The following is a 17413-nucleotide window of genomic DNA, read 5'->3' as shown; positions in this document are numbered from 1 at the left end:
TGACTTTCTTGCTTCTTTCCTTCCTTCCTTTAATAAATATATGAATATGACATATTTATATATTTGGTTTTTTTTTAGGTATAATTGCCATTTTTAAAAGGAACAGATTTTAGGTATTCAGCTCAATGAGTTTTGACAATTGTATACACCCATGTAATCACCACCTAAGATAATGAACATTTCACCCCAGAAAATTCATTCATGCCTCTTTCCAGTCAGTCCCTTCTCCCTTACTCCATGCAACCACACTTCTGATTTCTGTCTCAAGGTTTGTTGTTCTTGGATTTCATGTAAATGGAGTGCACAAGATGCATTCTTTCATGGCTGGCTTCTTTTGTTTAACATGTTTTCAGAGAGTCATCCTTGTGTGGGTATCAGGTTTGTGTTTGTTTTACATTTTGCTGAGTAGTATTTCATTGTACAAATTTACCACAGTTTATCCATTTTTCTATCGATAGATGTTTGAGTTTTTGTCTGTTACAAATAAGTTTGCTATAAACATTCTTGTACAAATCTTTTTGTCAACCTATATTTTCATTTTTCTTGGGTATCTAAGAGTAAAATATAGTCAATGTACATTCAATTTAAAATAAACTACCAGTTAGTTCTTAGAAGTGGGTGGATCATTTTATAGTCTCCTCAGCAGTATACAAGTATTCCAGTTGCTCCACATCCTCACTGATGTTTGATAGCTGTAGTGCTTTTGATAGTAATCATTGTAGGTATGTGAAATAGTTCTTATTGTGGTTTAAATTTGCATATTCCTGATTCCTAAAGATGTTGATTATCTTTTCATGTGTTTATTGGCTATTCGTGTGTGTGTGTGTGTGTGTGTGTGTGTGTGTGTGTGTGAAGTATCTGTTCAAGTCTTTTGCCTACATTTTATTAGGTTTCATATTTTTTACTATTTGTAGAAGTTGTTTATATGTCATGGATATAGCCCTTTGTCAAACAGATGTGTTGTGGATATTTTTTTGCCAGTCTATGACTTGTTTATTACGTTTATTAATGATGTTTGTAGTAGTTTTTAAAGAAAAAGTAATTACGTAGTTTTTTGGATAGATCCAGAAACTTAAGTGAGAATAAATTTAAATGTCTTTCCAAATTAACAAAACAGAATATTAAAAAAATCTAAATGGACTAACCTATATGTACTTTCTAATGGTCTCTTTGGTAAGTACCTGTTCTTTTTTAATTGTTAAACTCAAATCAGAGATTAGCAATAAACTTACCTAGCTGACTGCATTACCTCTTTCAGAGAGTATATACTCCTGAGTGGATGGAAGTCATGAAACTCAAAACTTATTGCTCAGCAAAGTGCTGATGTTGCAGGTGAATTTCCACAACCCTATGCAAACACACTTTCTGGAGAACACACTTTCTGGAGAACATATTCTTTCCCTTTGTGTTTTGCTTTCAGTCTGCATAGTGCTCTCACATGAGTTAGTAGTGCACAAGACCTCTGTGAGGCAGATAGCACGGTTGTGGGAATGGAATGGTTATGCTGAATGCAAAATCTATGACAATCTAGGTCAGTAGTCTTCCAAACCTAGAATCTTTCAATTCTCCCATGCTTTTTCTCAGCTTAAGCATGTGTGTGCCCACACTGCATACACACACCCTTCCTTCATATCGATAAAGCAAAAAGCCCACATGTTAGGTGGAGCAGTTACTAATCCTGGGGTCCAGGATCTGTAACTAGCCAGCTCCTTATGATGAAGAATTCTATGTCTTCCTCAGCAAGCCGAGCTTGTATATCTCTAAAGAGTATTTTGGAAACAGCTCCTCCACCTCCCATCCCCAGGAATTAGTGTGGTCCAACTTTATGCCTACATACTTAATGTGAATACATATAGATATGCATACAAGTTAAAAATCCTTAGATATTTATGTCAAAAGTGGCTTATGATAGGTACACAGGGATTTTCATTCTTGCTGTCTTAGTTAATTGTGGCTGCTATTAAAAAATACCTTCAACTGAGTAATTTATAAACAACAGAAATTTATTGCTCACAGTTCTGGAGGCCGGAAGTTCAAGATCAAGGTGCCAGCAGATTCAGCGTCTGGTGAGGGAGGGCTTGCTCTCTGCTTCCAAGATGGCACCTTGGTGCTGTGTGCTCGTATGGTAGGAGCGACAAGGCAGCTCCCTTCAACCTCATGTATAAGGGCACTAATCCCATTCACTAGGGCAGAACCGTCATGACTTAATCACCTCCCAAAAGGCCCTACTTCTTAATACTATAATGTTGGATATTAGTTCCAACATATGAATTGGGGGAAACACCAACATTCAGATCATAGCACTTCCCTTACCCTAGTTAGGGGTATATGTAATGTTAATTCATAACACCCTGGCATATATCATCACTCAGCAATGAGCACATTGCAATTTATTTCTTTTAAGCTATCACTATCCTATTTTAGAAAGAACCATAGCATTTTCTATTGCTTTACAAAAATATGAATGGTTGGTGGTGTGCGAGGCTGACTCACTGTCTGTTCCTGTTCCTCTTGAGTCAGTCCTAGTGACACCTAGTTCTGTGACTTTTATTGTTTATCTGGTTATTTTATGTGCACAATGGTGTTCATCTGGAGTTGATGTGACCTTAAATAAATTGAAGTTAGATTTTCATCAGTCTCTATAAGGGAAGACTTTATAATGAGTTGCTTAGATTGGATATTTTGTGGTTGGAGGGAAATCATTTCAATCTATAGGAGACAACAGATCAAAGAAGGAAATAAACAAAGGACTTGGCACAAACAGGGCCCAGTCTCCAACCTCTTTGTGAACCTTGCCCCGGGGGTAGGATTGAGAGGGCAGAAGGTTGAATAGGCCTAATCCTGTGTATAGCCCCTCGGCCTTAGGCACTGTGGAAGCATGGTGATATCTCAAAATTACATCCTTTTCCCCACTAACTTTTGCTGTCAGCTTTAGTTATTTTCTCATTAAAAAAATCATATAAGATTAAATGGAAGTTTTTTATTCTTTCCATTTCTGTTATATATGGGTAACCCTCATTCAAAATGAGATTTGTTCCCTTTTATGTAACTTTTAAACTCAGTTCTAGAACAAAGAAATGACAACAGAACACTGAAAAATAGAAAGCATCTAAGTCTGTTTTAATATTAATGCTTGTATCTCTTTTAAAAAATAAGCTGCAAATTTAATGAGGGAAATTTAAGCAATTAGAGAATTAGAAGCTAAATTTGGTGATTTCATGAGTGAAAAAAATTCAGCAAAGGTTTGGTATTGAATGGTATGTTATCTAATAAAAGCATTAGTAAAAGAAGCAGCAGGATGTCAAATTTAGCAATGTCCATTTAAATTTATGTAGCTGTGTATCATTGTGGTTTAATTTAAAATTTTATATATCTTAGCATTGATTATTTCAGATCACTAGCTATATTTGGTTAGGTTTTTTGATGTTCATATATAATAAGCTTTTTTAAAAACCTTAGGTCCACAGTAACTAATGCCAACTAGTTTAAAAAATATATTTGCCAAATTACCAAATTTACCATGAAGAAGAATTTGTGAGAGAAGACTTAGTCTATAAAGAAGCCATTGTTTCTAAGACCAGGTCTGTTTCTTGTTGTTGTTCAATAGTTAATACATTCATATGTTTTGAAATTTAAAAGGTACAATAGAGTATGCTATGAAAATTATTTCTCCCAACTATTCAGTTTCTTTTTCCAGGAGGCAATCAATGTTTTAATCTTTAAGCCACTTTGATTTTGAGAAACTTAGGTAAATTTTGACATATTTATGATCAAATGTGTACCTAATATCTTATGTTCTGTTTTTGTCATTTGGCATGATTTTATTATCAAATCATATTGCCCAATTAACAGCATAAAATTGTATCTACTTGGCTGTTTTATTGGGAATTTGAATTTCTTCCTGTTCAATTTTGCTATTAAAAATAGCAAATGTTAGCATATTTGTAGAAATACAGGTACTATTTTTTATTGAAAAGTTACTATATTTATGGAATTCTATATATTAAAGATTATATTTACTGCAAGCAGTGGCTTTCCCCTTTGGAAAGCTGTTATTAATGATATCATTTATAATCAATAGAGTCTTGGAAGAAATATGCTATTCTCTGTATTTGTTTCTCAGAGAGGAAACACCCAGTTCAATAGTTTGATAACATCATAGTCCCTCATTCTGTGTTGCTTGATTTCTTACCAGTATAATTGAACTAATCTCAGATTTTACTCCCCCTTCCCTATCCCCAATTTAATATGTAGGAGAGACAGAGACAGAGTGATTAACCTCAGAATTTGAAAAAGAACAGTGCATATTTGCCATGTATGTTTCCCTTTAAGCATTATAAACATACAGAGTTTTAGACAAACTATTATGTTGGTACAAAAGTAACTGCGGTTTTTGCAGTCTTTATCTTTGCTAAAATTATTCAGCGTTTCTGGAAAGTATTTGCCTTATGTTCCTAGGCCTATCATGAGGTTTTAAAAATGTATACTAATTACTAAACAAATTTAAGAGGTAGGGGTCTTACTCCATTGCCCAGGCTGGCCTTGAACTCCTGGGCTCAAATAATCCTCCTGCCTCAGTCTCTTGAGCAGCTGGGACTACAGGCATGTGTCATTGCACTTGGCGTGTATGTTAGTGTTTAAAGCATATACAAATGATGTAATTGTTAGAAGTGTTCCTCCTTCAAACATAGGCATGAAACAAACTTATAGATGTGTGCCTTGCTATAGTGTCATTGTTTGCACTCTTACTTGCCAGATTATATGTGTTTATAAATGCACATCAGTTGAGTTTTGTGGTTATGTCCTGTGCATTGTTGGGATCTGGTATGAGTGCTAGGTAACTAATCTTCAAATCATACAGCAATTAAGGTGTATGTATTTTTAAAATGTAGTCACACCTGGGCGCAGTGGCTCACGCCTGTAATCTTAGCACTTTGGAAGGCCAAGGCAAGTGGATCGCTTGAGCCTAGGAGTTCGAGATCAGCTGGGGCAACATGGTAAGACTCCCATCTCTACAAAAAATACAAAAATTAGCTGAGCGTGGTGGTGCACGCTTGTAGTCCCAGCTACTCGGGAAGCTGAGGTGAGAAGATCGCCTGAACCTGGGGAGGTTGAGGTTGCAGTGAGCTGATCCTGCCACTGCACTCCAGCCTGGGTGACAGAGTGAATAAAACATCAATTATTTCTCTTTATTGTACCATTTTTGTAGTTTCAGTAGAAAGCCTGTTACTTGTATACTTCAAAAAATTTGAAGCATTGTTAAAGGAGTATAAATCTCAGTCAATTGGCAGTTATTTCTAAAAGGGTGCATGAGAGAAGGAACGGGAGGAGGCAGCTGTGAGGTGCAGGTGGGGGACACGGATTGGAGTACTCCTGTCCAGCAGGATGTTATAATTTACTAATGATTACAAACATGAAAGACCTTTGTATTTATTTAAACATAATGTCCACATTTAACACTTGCCACCCAGGGACTAACACTGTCTGGTAGTGGCAAATTTGGGGGAATTAGAATAAAAATTTTCAGTTCTATTCATTTTTAAATCTGCTTTAGTTAAAACATAAAGCACATTTTCCAAAAGATAGTCTTTGCAACCATTATTTAAACAAGAGATTTCAGGGAAGTAGTAAACTTTTTCAATTGATTTGGTCTTTAATACTAGCTACAGGAGCAATTAGTTGGATTATCATTTTAACATAATTTTTCACCCAGCAATCCTTTTGAAAGTATTGGTTGCTTAGATTGAAACATTAAAGTGCTTCCTTCTGCCTGCAGTGCAACAGATTAAAAGAGAGAGAAATGCAGGCAAATGAACATGTAAAATTGGGTCAGTACATAGTTGGGGGACCTGTGTGCCAGTGGTCTGGATTGTGTTGAGTTGAGGAGTTAGAGGAAACCATGAGAGAGAGACAGCAAATTGCTGCACCTCCCTGCTCGAAGGACAAAAAGGGGAATGAGGCCCTAGGGAATCCAGAACAATAAGCTGTCCACAAAGAGGGAAGGCATTTAGTATCAGTGCTGGCAATTTTGAATGTTGAAAGGAGTTAAGGAGTCAGGATTGGAATAGGGGTAGTTGGGGGATTTATAGTCCCAAGGCAATTAGGAAAATGGACTGAGCCATGTTGCTGCCCCTTGGAAGTGGGTCTGGGAGGGCTTTGGGTTTTAGATAAATGAGCAGGAATGTGGGCAAAGGTTGAGCACTGAAGTGCCATTGAAAGCTGCATGTGAATTTTTAGGTATTGTTTGTAATCTTTCTGTACCTGTGGAATTACAGTGTCCCAGATTTCATATTTCACGTGTGATTATATACAATGATTATGATATGAATATCATTATGAATATTATATGAATATGGTTATGATTACATAATATAAACAGCTACAGTTGAAGATGTACAAATGGGATTTTTCATTTCATGAAAGGAGATATATATTTTATTTATTTTTAGATATCCATGGTCACACACATTTTTTTCTTTCTTGTCTTACAGAAACCAAAAAAAAGAAGTTGGTAGAAGTTTTTGTTAAACTTTTTTTTTTTTTCTCGACTAGTTAACAGATTTCAGATGCAAATATACTCTCATTATCCGAATTCAAATCTCTGTCACTCACCACAGGAATATGGAATGTGGCTTTGATCTTGAGGGTGTTGTACTCATGGTAACTAGATGTTCCATTTCTCAGCTTTACCTTGAAGAGTTTTTCTGGTTTTGTCTTGAAATGATACTGAAATTTATCTTTCTAAATTCTTCCCTTTTGTGTGGGTGTAGCCATGTACCTGTATCCGAGTTTTGCTTAGGATAATACATTTTAGAATTTGAACTGGAGGAGACTTTTCCCCTTCTGACTTAAGGCACCAAAGTAGTTTCAATTGCTCTACAATCCAAGGAAGCAGAAGCAAGTGGGTTTGCTGCCAAGAATGCTTACCACAAAGAAGAAAAAAATAATTGTAACTCTGAATTTTAGCTCTGGCTTGTAAAATATGACAGTCTTCTACTATCTCTTTTTCTTTCATTGAGTTACCTTGCTGCCACATCTGTCTCTACTTTTTTTTCCAAATGGGTTTATTAGTTTTGTTATTTTGAATATGGCTGGGGTGATCCTGGAAACACTGGTCTGAGAAATAGTCTTGACATTTCAGCTAGAAACAAACCTGGGGGTAGATTGATCTGAGACAGAGTTTGAGACCATCCCTCTGAACCTCTCCAGGGTGGGCCTAAGTGTCAAACTGTCATTCCCCCATGAGGAAGGAGGTTTCACCTTCTTCTTTTCAAGATAGCAAGATGTTGAGGCTTTGCTGGATTTTCCTTTTTTACGCTGCCAGTCGGGCTCTGATGTGGAATCTGCCTGTCTCTTCTCCCTTGCCTACAGGCTGGAGGCTCTCAGGTCATTTTTACCAACCCATTGGAGATAGTGAAGATTCGTCTGCAAGTTGCTGGAGAGATCACCACGGGACCTAGAGTCAGCGCCCTGAATGTACTCCGGGACTTGGGAATTTTTGGTCTGTATAAGGTGGGTAGGTTTAGGTTATAATATACTCAATAAAATGTGAAAGAATGTGGAAACCAGACTTCTTCCCTCCAAGTTGAAAAGCAATCTTGTCCAGCAGGGTAGTCTGTGGAGTAGAAAATCAAACAAAAGTAAAGAATCAGGACACTTATATGAGAGGCTGTGGGATACACATGCAGCCTCTCCTGTTGTCATCTTCAGGATTTTGTGAAACTGCCAGCAAGGAGGCCGGCACCACAGACCTACTGGCCTCAGGCTCACAGCCTTTCATTTGCTGGGGGGTTTGGGAAGACTTTCCTTGGTGCTCTCTTTGGGCTGGTTTAGGGCTTCAAAATAGTCTTATGTTTATTTTCAGACTGAGTTATCTCTATTGTTAACTTCCCAGTAGGAGCTTTTCTTTGTCTTAATAATTTGACCACAGTAAAACAGTAGTAGAGTTTGGTAGGATTCAGGTCTTTAAGAAGTTAAGTGGTAGGATTTGTCAATAACGAATTCCATTTAGAAAAAAAAAAAAACAACCAACAACAACAGAGTGTACTGTACTTTAACAAAATGCCAGTCAACAGATTCCTTCCCTGCAGGCATACTTACTCCCATCATTACGGATCAGATGTAATGGAGCAGAAGCTATTATTTTTCTTAAACAAGGAAGAGTATTTCTTTCCATTCCTTTGCCTCGTATAAGAGGAATACGTAAATTTAGCCCCCATAGACAACTGTGTTCCCACAGCATCTGATATAGATCCATCACTGCAGAAATGTGTAAATTTGTTTCTGTAACTGCAAATTAGAAATTAGAAATTCTCTAGATTGGAATCACACAGCTACAGGGTTCTCTGGAGATCAGCAAACAATGATGCCTGTCTCAAGAGAGTTTCGTACACATTTTTGCTTCCTCCTCCCCAGTCCCAATTTCCATCCTTTTTGAATTCCCTTTGAGAGATGAATTTATTAATATTGCTTCTCTCTGTATTATCCTTTAGTGAGTCCTTGGATTTTTTTCTTTTTTCAATGTTTGAGTTTGTCTTTTTAAAAAAAAGCCAGGGCTGGGAGCACTGGCTCACACTTGCACTCCCAGCACTTTGGGAGGCCGAGGCAGGGGGATTGCTTGAGCCCAGGAGTTCAACCAGCCAGGGCAAAATGTCTAGACCTTGTCTCTACTTTAAACAAAAAAAAAAATTAGCTGGCACAGTGGTGCACACCTGTCATCCCAGCTACTCAGGAGGCTGAGGTGGGAGGATCACTTGAGCCCAGAAGGTCAAGGCTACAGCAAGCTGTGATAGCGCCACTACACTCCAGCCTGGAAACATAGTGAGACCCTGTCTCAGGAAAAAAAAAAAGAATAAAACAGAGTCATTAAAAAAATAAGCGCCAAGGTGGAGTGTTTGCCTAGCTAGGTAGTGGAATGGTGTGGGTTTCTGACAGAGCTGAGTGAGGTGTTCTTTGAGACCTCAGTCATTGGGACAAGCTGCCCCTGGGTAGCTTCTACTCCTGTGGAAATCTGCTGCTAAAATATTTTGTCTGCTATTTAGGACATGGGGAATGAGGAGGAAAGATTTGGGTTTCTTTTCCCCCTGCTCTAGAGTAGTTACCTTCCTTCACCACTGCCTCTAGCTTTTTACCTGGCACTGCGGGGACTCTCACCTGATGTAAAAATTTAAGAGGGTAGATCTTGTGTGTTTTTACCATAGTAAGAGATTAATTGATTTTAAAAACCCTGAATCTATATAAAAAATGCCAGAAAGTTCTTAGTTTTCAGATAGTATCATTACCCAGTTATTAACTCTAGGACTGCAGGATTCACCATGCTTTCACAAGCTTTGAGATATACGGATTTCCTTATTCCCCACTCATCTCCTGCCTCCCCCATTTCCCTTGCACATCAGTTCTAATGCTGTTTGAGGGACACCTCAGGTTTGTCACTGAGGGACACCTCAGGCTTGTCACTGAAAAATGTCACATGGATCCCATTTGGGCATTCATACTCAGTTTCACACTGTTTTGCACTATTTCCTCACTGTGTGACAGGGTGCCAAAGCGTGTTTCCTCCGAGACATTCCCTTCTCTGCAATCTATTTTCCTGTTTATGCTCATTGCAAACTACTTCTGGCTGATGAAAATGGACATGTGGGAGGTTTAAATCTTCTTGCAGCTGGAGCCATGGCAGGTAACTACGAATTTTTTTTTTTAACTGCAGGAATTCTCCGATTATTTAAAAAGTACAGAATCTCTATGTACTTTCCCTTTTTATTTCTGGAAGGATTATTGTTTGTACCTGACTTAGTTTAAATATCACTTTTTCTCCTTTGTGGGATGTGCTGTAATTCTGATGAGAGTTAATTACATTTGCATAATGTGGATAAACAGCTTAATGCAGCTTAGCAACTCAGAGCCAAATTAGATCTGCCCATCTAAATTGGGCTTTCATCATTAACATGTTTCTTAGTCTCCTGTGCCCCTGAAACCTTGAGTACAGCCAAGCTAAGCATTAAGGTGGGAACGTTTTTCCTCAAATCAGTTGCTTTGCTGTATCTCATGCTTATGCACAGATCTAGCATGCTCTTACTTTCTCTCTCTGTATATTGGAATCTACATGGTTTGGCCCAAAATTGAGCTTTTGTCATGAAGGTGTCCCTCTTTTTCCTACCATTGCCCTCGTTAGACAAAGTAAGCAGTACCTCTCAGCAAACCACCTTGAGCTCAATTTTTATACTTTTTCTAACCCTTAACACTTTGTCATTAGCCAGGTGTAGTGGTGCGTGCCTGTAGTCCCAGCTACCCGGGAGGCTGAGGTGGGAGGATCACCTGAGCCTGGGCGGTCAAGGCTGCGGTGAGCCGAGATGATACCACTGTACTCCAGCCGGGGTGACAGAGTGAGAGCTTGTCTCAAAAAAACAAAAAAAAAAACAAAAACAGTTTGTCTTTTATTAATAGGTATTTGCATAAGTGTTATCCTCTGTACTAGGCTAATAGCTTCTTGAGGGCAAGAGTTTCATTCTCTTCATCCTTGCCTTTCCTATGTGGCCAATGTAATAGTAATAGGTGCTCAATAAATGTCAATAACATGAAGGAAAACCTTCATCTCATCTAAGATACCAAATTAGGCACAGAAGAGATTCCATTTGAAAGAGGAGCCTTGTAAGAGCAGGGAGGTACTAAGATGCTTCCTTCTGACCTCATGGGTACAACCTGACTCTTGAGTCAGGAAGGAGCTGACTTGGAATAGAAGGAGAGAACCAGGTGTCCTTGGCTGCACCAACACTCTGAAAAGACGAAGGAAGGGGTGCACGTTTGCTCTCGATACAACCAGTAATGAACCATTGCAGAGCTCAGTGTGGCTCTGACCAGCCAGGCTTATGTTCACTGTGTGGCTCTTCATTGCTGGGCTCATTCTCCTCTGGAGGCTCTGGCTAAACATCGGGGCAACCTGAGCAGCTCCTGGAGTGTGCTGTGCTTGGTGTGTGGCAGGAGCCCTTGGGCCTGAGAGTGTTGGGATGAACCACATTGTTGTTCTTGCTTGTGAAGACAGGGATGACTTGTGATCATTAAGAAATGGCCCCAGGGACCTTACTGCCCTTACTTGGGGCCCAGCAAGTCCTTTCTCCTCTAGCAGTGGTGATTTCAGTAAGTTTTGCGTTTAAAAGCCAGTAAAGTTACCTGCTCAGTCTTGGCAGTGAGTTGTGTGTAGCAGCCCCTTTCTGGTACAGTCTCCCACTTTTTTTTTTTTGGTGAGACGGAGTCTTGCTCTGTCACCCAGGCTGGAGTGCAGTGGTACAATTTTGGCTCACTGCAACCTCTGCCTCCCCGGTTCAAGTGATTCTCCTGCGTCAGCCTCCCAAGTAGCTGGGACTACAGGCGTGTACCACCATGCCTGGCTAATTTTTGTATTTTGGATAAAGACAGGGTTTCACCGTGTTGGCCAGCACAGCTGGTCAGAGCCACACTGAGCTCTGCAATGTTTCATTACTGGTTGTATAGAGAGCAAACATGCACCCCTTCCTTCCTTTGTCTTTTCAGAGTGTTGGTGCAGCCAGGGACACCTGGTTCTCTCCTTTTCCAAGTCAGCTCCTTCCTAACTCAAGAGTCAGACTGAGGCCAGGCGTGGTGGCTTATGCCTATAATCCCTGCACTTTGGGAGGCTGAGGTGGGCAGATCACGAGGTCAGGAGATTGAGACCCCGTCTCTACTAAAAATGCAAAACATTAGCTGGGTGTGGTGGCAGGTGCCTGTAGTCCCAGCTACTCGGGAGGCGAGGCAGGAGAATGGCGTGAACCTGAGAGGCGGAGCTTGCAGTGAGCCGAGATCACGCCACTGCACTCCAGCCTGGGTGACAGAGTGAGACTCCGTCTCAAAAAAAAAAAAAAAAAAAAAAGTCAGGCTGTACATGTAAGGTCTCAAACTCCTGACCTCAGGTAATCCACCCATCTTGGCCTTCCAAAGTGCTAGGATTACAAGCGTGAACCACCACACTTGGCCCAGTCTCCTACTTTTAAATGGGGACAACATTTGCCTTCCAGGCTTTTCCTTGTGCTTTCCAATCAACAACGAAAAACAGCCAGAGAAGAAGAGTCTAACTGTGGACAGGCGTTTGCCAGTGGTTGACTGAACCTTGACTGAACCAACTAAATATTTCCATGGAACTGTCAGCACCAACTTTTTCCCCATAGACATTTGATGTCAGTTTTCAGAATGAAATTATTTTTTCTAATTTTTACCAGTCAAGATTTGCTAGCAGGAACTGAGAACATTCAAAAGTCTGCCTCCAAAGGCAGGCAGTTTACCTAGTTTCATCTGAATAGGGTGCAAGACCATGCCAAGGGGAGGTATTTGCATTCTTCTCTAGCAGAACCCCCTACGAGGCTGCCAGCTCTATCTGCCTAGTGAGGATACAGTGATATTCAGGCCAAATTGAATTTCTTTCCCCTGGGGAAGATTATTTTGCTCCTTTGCTCTCCGTTTTATTTTATAAGTAAAAGGTGTGGTTGTGAAATCCGTCTTCTGTGTCCTGCTGCTGATCAATCTCAACATGACCCCAGAGAGCTCGGGCACAGGGGCCTTTCCCTGACCAGCTCCCCTGTTGTTTCTTAACTGACTGCCTGGCCACCTCTCGCTCCAGTTGTAATGACTTTTGTCATGTAAGCATGTCTGAAAGGAGTCACAGTTAACTCTCAAGGTAGCCCTTCAAACAAGCGAGTGATTATGAGTATTGATATTCACCTCCCACGCTACAGTTAACAAGAATCAGGAAAAACAGTAGTTTGGTGTCAGATACATTTAGTGACTCACTAAAATGACATTATCCTTTTTTTATACATAAAAAATACTTGTATCTTATTTTTAAAAAAGGGAGGTAAAATAATTGAAACTGAAAGAGAACACTTGGGAATTGTCTTATTAATATTGCTACTTTTTTTTTCCTTTCACAGTTATTTGGGATCATGCAATGTAGAGTGATTTTTTTTTTTTAATTCAGGAAAAAAAAATAATTTTCCACTGATTACACTGAAACAGCTAATAGGCTTCTATGTCCTTTTCCCATTAGCGGCCAGACATCTATTTAAAGGGTTTTGAGTTCCACTCAAGTGATTGAAGTTGCAGACTCTATAGTAGATGTTAGCAGTATTCCTATCTTTTATAAGGTACTCTAGATAAATTAAATGTAGTTTTCTTCTGAAAGGTGTCCCAGCTGCATCTCTGGTGACCCCTGCTGATGTCATCAAGACAAGACTGCAGGTGGCTGCCCGTGCTGGCCAGACGACATACAGTGGTGTCATCGACTGTTTCAGGAAGATTCTCCGGGAAGAAGGGCCCTCAGCATTTTGGAAAGGGACTGCAGGTAGGCAGGGGCTGGAGCCATACAGAATAGCTGGCTGGCTCTAGCATCCTCCCCTGTAACTCAGTGGCTGTCTTTACCACATTTGTTCTGGCTTTAAGTCTCCCCTGCCCCTGCTTCTCTTTTTCAGCTCGAGTGTTTCGATCCTCTCCCCAGTTTGGTGTTACCTTGGTCACTTATGAACTTCTCCAGCGGTGGTTTTACATTGATTTTGGAGGCCTGTAAGTCAGCTGCTCAACTCCTTTACAAAGAAATCACTAAAACCAAAACAAATGTTTGCTCTGTCTACAGAGGCATTGTTGCAACTCTTAGAAAACTGATAAGACAGAACCTTTAATAAGTTCTGTCTTATCAGAATAAATGATAAGACCAATAAATGACAAGACCAATGCATTTAAAACAGTGAGCTTAAGAGGCATTTGTGTTAAGCGAGTAAAACCGTGACAGAGTGACATCATACGTAATATTAAGCAGCTATTGGGGGATTTTAGGGAAGCAGCAAATTTTTTTAAAAAGATAGGATATCCTCTGTTGCCCAGGCTGGAGTGCAGTGGCATGATCTTGGTTCACTGTAGCCTCAACCTCCCGGGCTCAAGTGATCCTCCCACCCTCAGCCTCCCGAGTAGCTGGGACCACAAAGGCATGCCACCACACCCAGCTAATTTTTGTACTTTTTTATAGAGATGGGATCTTGCTGTGTTGCCCAGGCTGGTTTCGAACTCCACCAGCCTTAGCCTCCCAAAGTGCTGGGATTATAGGCATGAGCTACCGTGCCTAGCCAGGAGGCAGCAGATTAAAATGCTGTGTAAATAATTGTCTTTTTTCATGTAAGCAAATACTGAACTTCATGGCGTTCTCATTATGTGGATTTTATTATATGGCCCTTTCACAGAAGTAATGTAAATGTATACCAGTAACACTTTTGTGCATTTTCTTTAAAAGTCCCAAGCCTTTTTGCATCTCTGGTACTTCATTATTCACCACAACTTATTATTAGTTAGGTGTAGATGTTCTGGAAGCTAATTTACTGGAAAAACCAATAGGCTTGAAGAGAGATTTTGCCCATGGATATAATCACTAGTGAGCTGTAGGCCAGAAATTGGGCTTCTAAAAGTTTATCACTTGAAGCTTGCACTGAGAAGAGGAATTATTAGTTGAATTTTCTGGGTGGGGAAGTTGTACCCAAAGCAAGCAATTATTAGCTTTTCAGCAGAAGACCAAGTACCGTTCCTGAGTCCTCACATCAGAAGCCTGTGAACTCCTCTGTGCCCAAAGGCCATATACGGAATCAGCTGTTGAACCAAGTGGAGGGACCTATGCAAAAAAAGTGAGAACAGTAGTCTTACAGTTGCATTGTAGAAATGTGAAGCTTCAGGCTTTTCCATGCTTTCATCTTCTGTAAAAGAACTAAAGCTATTTATTTCTCTCTCTCTCTCTCTTTTTTTTTTTTTTTTCCTGAGTCTCGCTCTGTCGCCCAGGCTGGAGTGCAGTGGTGCGATCTCGGCTCACTGCACCCTCCACCTCCCAGGTTCAAGTGATTCTCCTGCTTCAGCCTCCCGAGTAGCTGGGACTATAGGCACATGCCACCGCGCCTGGCTGATTTTTTAAAAATAGTTTTAGTAGAGACAGTTTCACCGTGTTAGCCAGGATAGCTTCTATCTCCTGACCTCGTGATCCACCTGCCTTGGCCTCCCAAAGTGCTGAGATTATAGGCGTCAGCCACCGTGCCCTGCCTATTTCTCTTTAAATAATTTAATTGATAATCTTTATGAGTCAAAAGAAAAATATATACTTTAAAAATTACTTTCATATATGCCAAGTGCAGAAAATTTGGAAAACCATAAAGCATAAAAGAAGAAACCAGCCTGGGTGTGGTGGCTCACACCTCCCAGTGCTCTGGGAGGCCAAGGCAAAAGGATTGCTTAGACCAGAAGTTCGAAACCAGCTTTGGCAACATAGCAAGACCCCATCTTTACAAAGAGAAAAAAGAAAAAAATCATCCATAATCCTACTTCCCAGAGAGTCTTCATATTTGAATGTCTTTTCTTCTGACTTTTTTTCTATGGATCTGTTTATATATGTATACTAGTGTTGGAAATAAGGCCATTTCTCTTGTAAATCAAATATGTAGATAAGTTGCTGTCAAAGCAGCCATAAATCATGACTGTGGTTTCTAGTCATGCAGCACAGGTGCCATGGAAATAGTTGAGACAGACACTCTTCTTTGTGGCACATGGGTCAAACCGAAAATGTCCAGCTGTAAGCTGCCCTCATCCACCTTCAGCATGCTAACCATTGGCTTTTTTTCTGTCAACAGCAAACCCGCTGGTTCAGAACCAACGCCTAAGTCACGCATTGCAGACCTTCCTCCTGCCAACCCTGATCACATCGGTGGATACAGACTTGCCACAGCCACGTTTGCAGGCATCGAAAACAAATTTGGCCTTTATCTCCCCAAATTTAAGTCTCCTAGTGTTGCTGTGGTTCAGCCAAAGGCAGCAGTGGCAGCCACTCAGTGATGAGACAACTGTTGAGTGTGGCAAAATGGCACCTTGAAGAAAGAGGCCTAGGAGAGCAGCCCTGTAATGTATCCAGTCAGCTGCATGGTGCTGACTGAGCTGAGGAGTCAAACTATTCTTTCTATATGACATATACATATACTTGTTTATAAAATAATCATTTGCCCAGGGAAAAAACCACAATGCTGTTTCAAGCTTTAGTCTTATGTGTCGAAATGTTTTTGTAAGCCTTGGCATGAATTAGTGTTCTAGACTCTGCTTTGCACAGCTTGCACTTACAGTGATTGTACATATTGTACATCTTTGTACAGAGACATCTTGGCACCTCATCCCAACAAATCACATTTGTAGAAATGTAATGCGGTTCTGAGTGGCTTGAAATGTACAGAATGTTTTGAAAGTGTTTTATTAAGAATCACACAAAAATAAATGTATTAAAATTAAATTCATTCTCTTATTGGTGACTTATGAAAATAAAGCATCAATATTGGATGTATTTAATTCCTAGTTTGTTTTCCATTCTGGAATAAAAAGGTATTTGCTGATAAAAGGCATAATGAGACATAGTGCTGATACCATTGAATAAGTGATACTTTGGAAAGATACATGCCAGTGGATGCCAGAGGACCAGGCTAATGACTTGTGTGTGCTGATATGTTTCCATTTGTATTTAATGTGTGTGTAGACCCTCCTGTGTTCATCAATCAAAAAGCATTTCCTAGACAGCTCCTCTCCTGTCAGTGTGCATATAGAAACAGGGACATCTCCATCATTACTGGCTTAGTTTTGCTTTCCTTTGACACAGCAAGGCAAAGGCCAAGCTTTCAAAAGAGTAAAGGATACTTCCACAATTTTCCTTCATATGGATATGATTCCAGTCAAAAATAAAATGCACACCAAAATGTATACATGTAGTTTGATTTTTCTTCGTAAATATACTGATAATGCTTTTTGTTCTGATTGACTACTGATTCCAGAAAACTCATGATCAGGTTCGCCCTTTCTTCCACCTTTATAGAAAATAGAAAAATTAGTTTTAGAAAGGGCTAGCGTAGAGTGAAGGGAGGGAAGAAGAAAGAGAAGAAAGGCTCTATATGGTGATTTAGTGGGGTCTAGGTTCTTACTTTAGAATCCAAATGCAAACTGTTCTTTTTTTTTTTTTTTTGAGACGGAGTCTTGCTCTGTCGCCCGGGCTGGAGTGCGGTGGCCGGATCTCAGCTCACTGCAAGCTCCGCCTCCCGGGTTTACGCCATTCTCCTGCCTCAGCCTCCCAAGTAGCTGGGACTACAGGCGCCCGCCACCTCGCCCGTCTAGTTTTTTGTATTTTTAGTAGAGACGGGGTTTCACCGTGTTAGCCAGGATGGTCTCGATCTCCTAACCTCATGATCTGCCCGTCTTGGCCTCCCAAAGTGCTAGGATTACAGGCTTGAGCCACCGCGCCTGGCCTGCAAACTGTTCTAAAAGTCACTCACCAAAGGCGTGATTACTAATTTGGATCTAAACATACATCTTGACAGCCACATCTACACTTTGTTATGGATGTGATTTGATG

At 40.2% G+C, this 17413-nt stretch overlaps 1 protein-coding gene across 2 annotated transcripts in view; it reads left to right on the top strand.

Moving 5' to 3' along the window:
• The window catches only part of SLC25A12 (solute carrier family 25 member 12), a 120495-nt gene extending 103728 nt beyond the window's left edge, over positions 1–16767 (top strand). Inside the window, exons 14-19 of one of the 2 annotated variants that reach the window (XR_002725172.1) lie at positions 7372–7512; positions 9538–9676; positions 13187–13345; positions 13473–13563; positions 14545–14669; positions 15660–15794. Coding sequence is in view for 1 of the 2 variants with exons in the window: in XM_023185930.1 (XP_023041698.1) it covers positions 7372–7512; positions 9538–9676; positions 13187–13345; positions 13473–13563; positions 15660–15861 (732 nt within the window). In the remaining variant the exon portion in view is untranslated. Of the gene's footprint in view, positions 1–7371; positions 7513–9537; positions 9677–13186; positions 13346–13472; positions 13564–14544; positions 14670–15659 lie in introns of both variants that reach the window. The other variant, XM_023185930.1, reaches the window with a different exon arrangement.
• Positions 16768–17413: the final 646 nt, after the last annotated feature.

This window comes from Piliocolobus tephrosceles, chromosome 11, assembly GCF_002776525.5.
Source record: "Piliocolobus tephrosceles isolate RC106 chromosome 11, ASM277652v3, whole genome shotgun sequence".
Classification (NCBI taxonomy): Eukaryota; Metazoa; Chordata; class Mammalia; order Primates; family Cercopithecidae; genus Piliocolobus; species Piliocolobus tephrosceles.
This window is presented reverse-complemented; position numbering and strand designations above follow the sequence as displayed.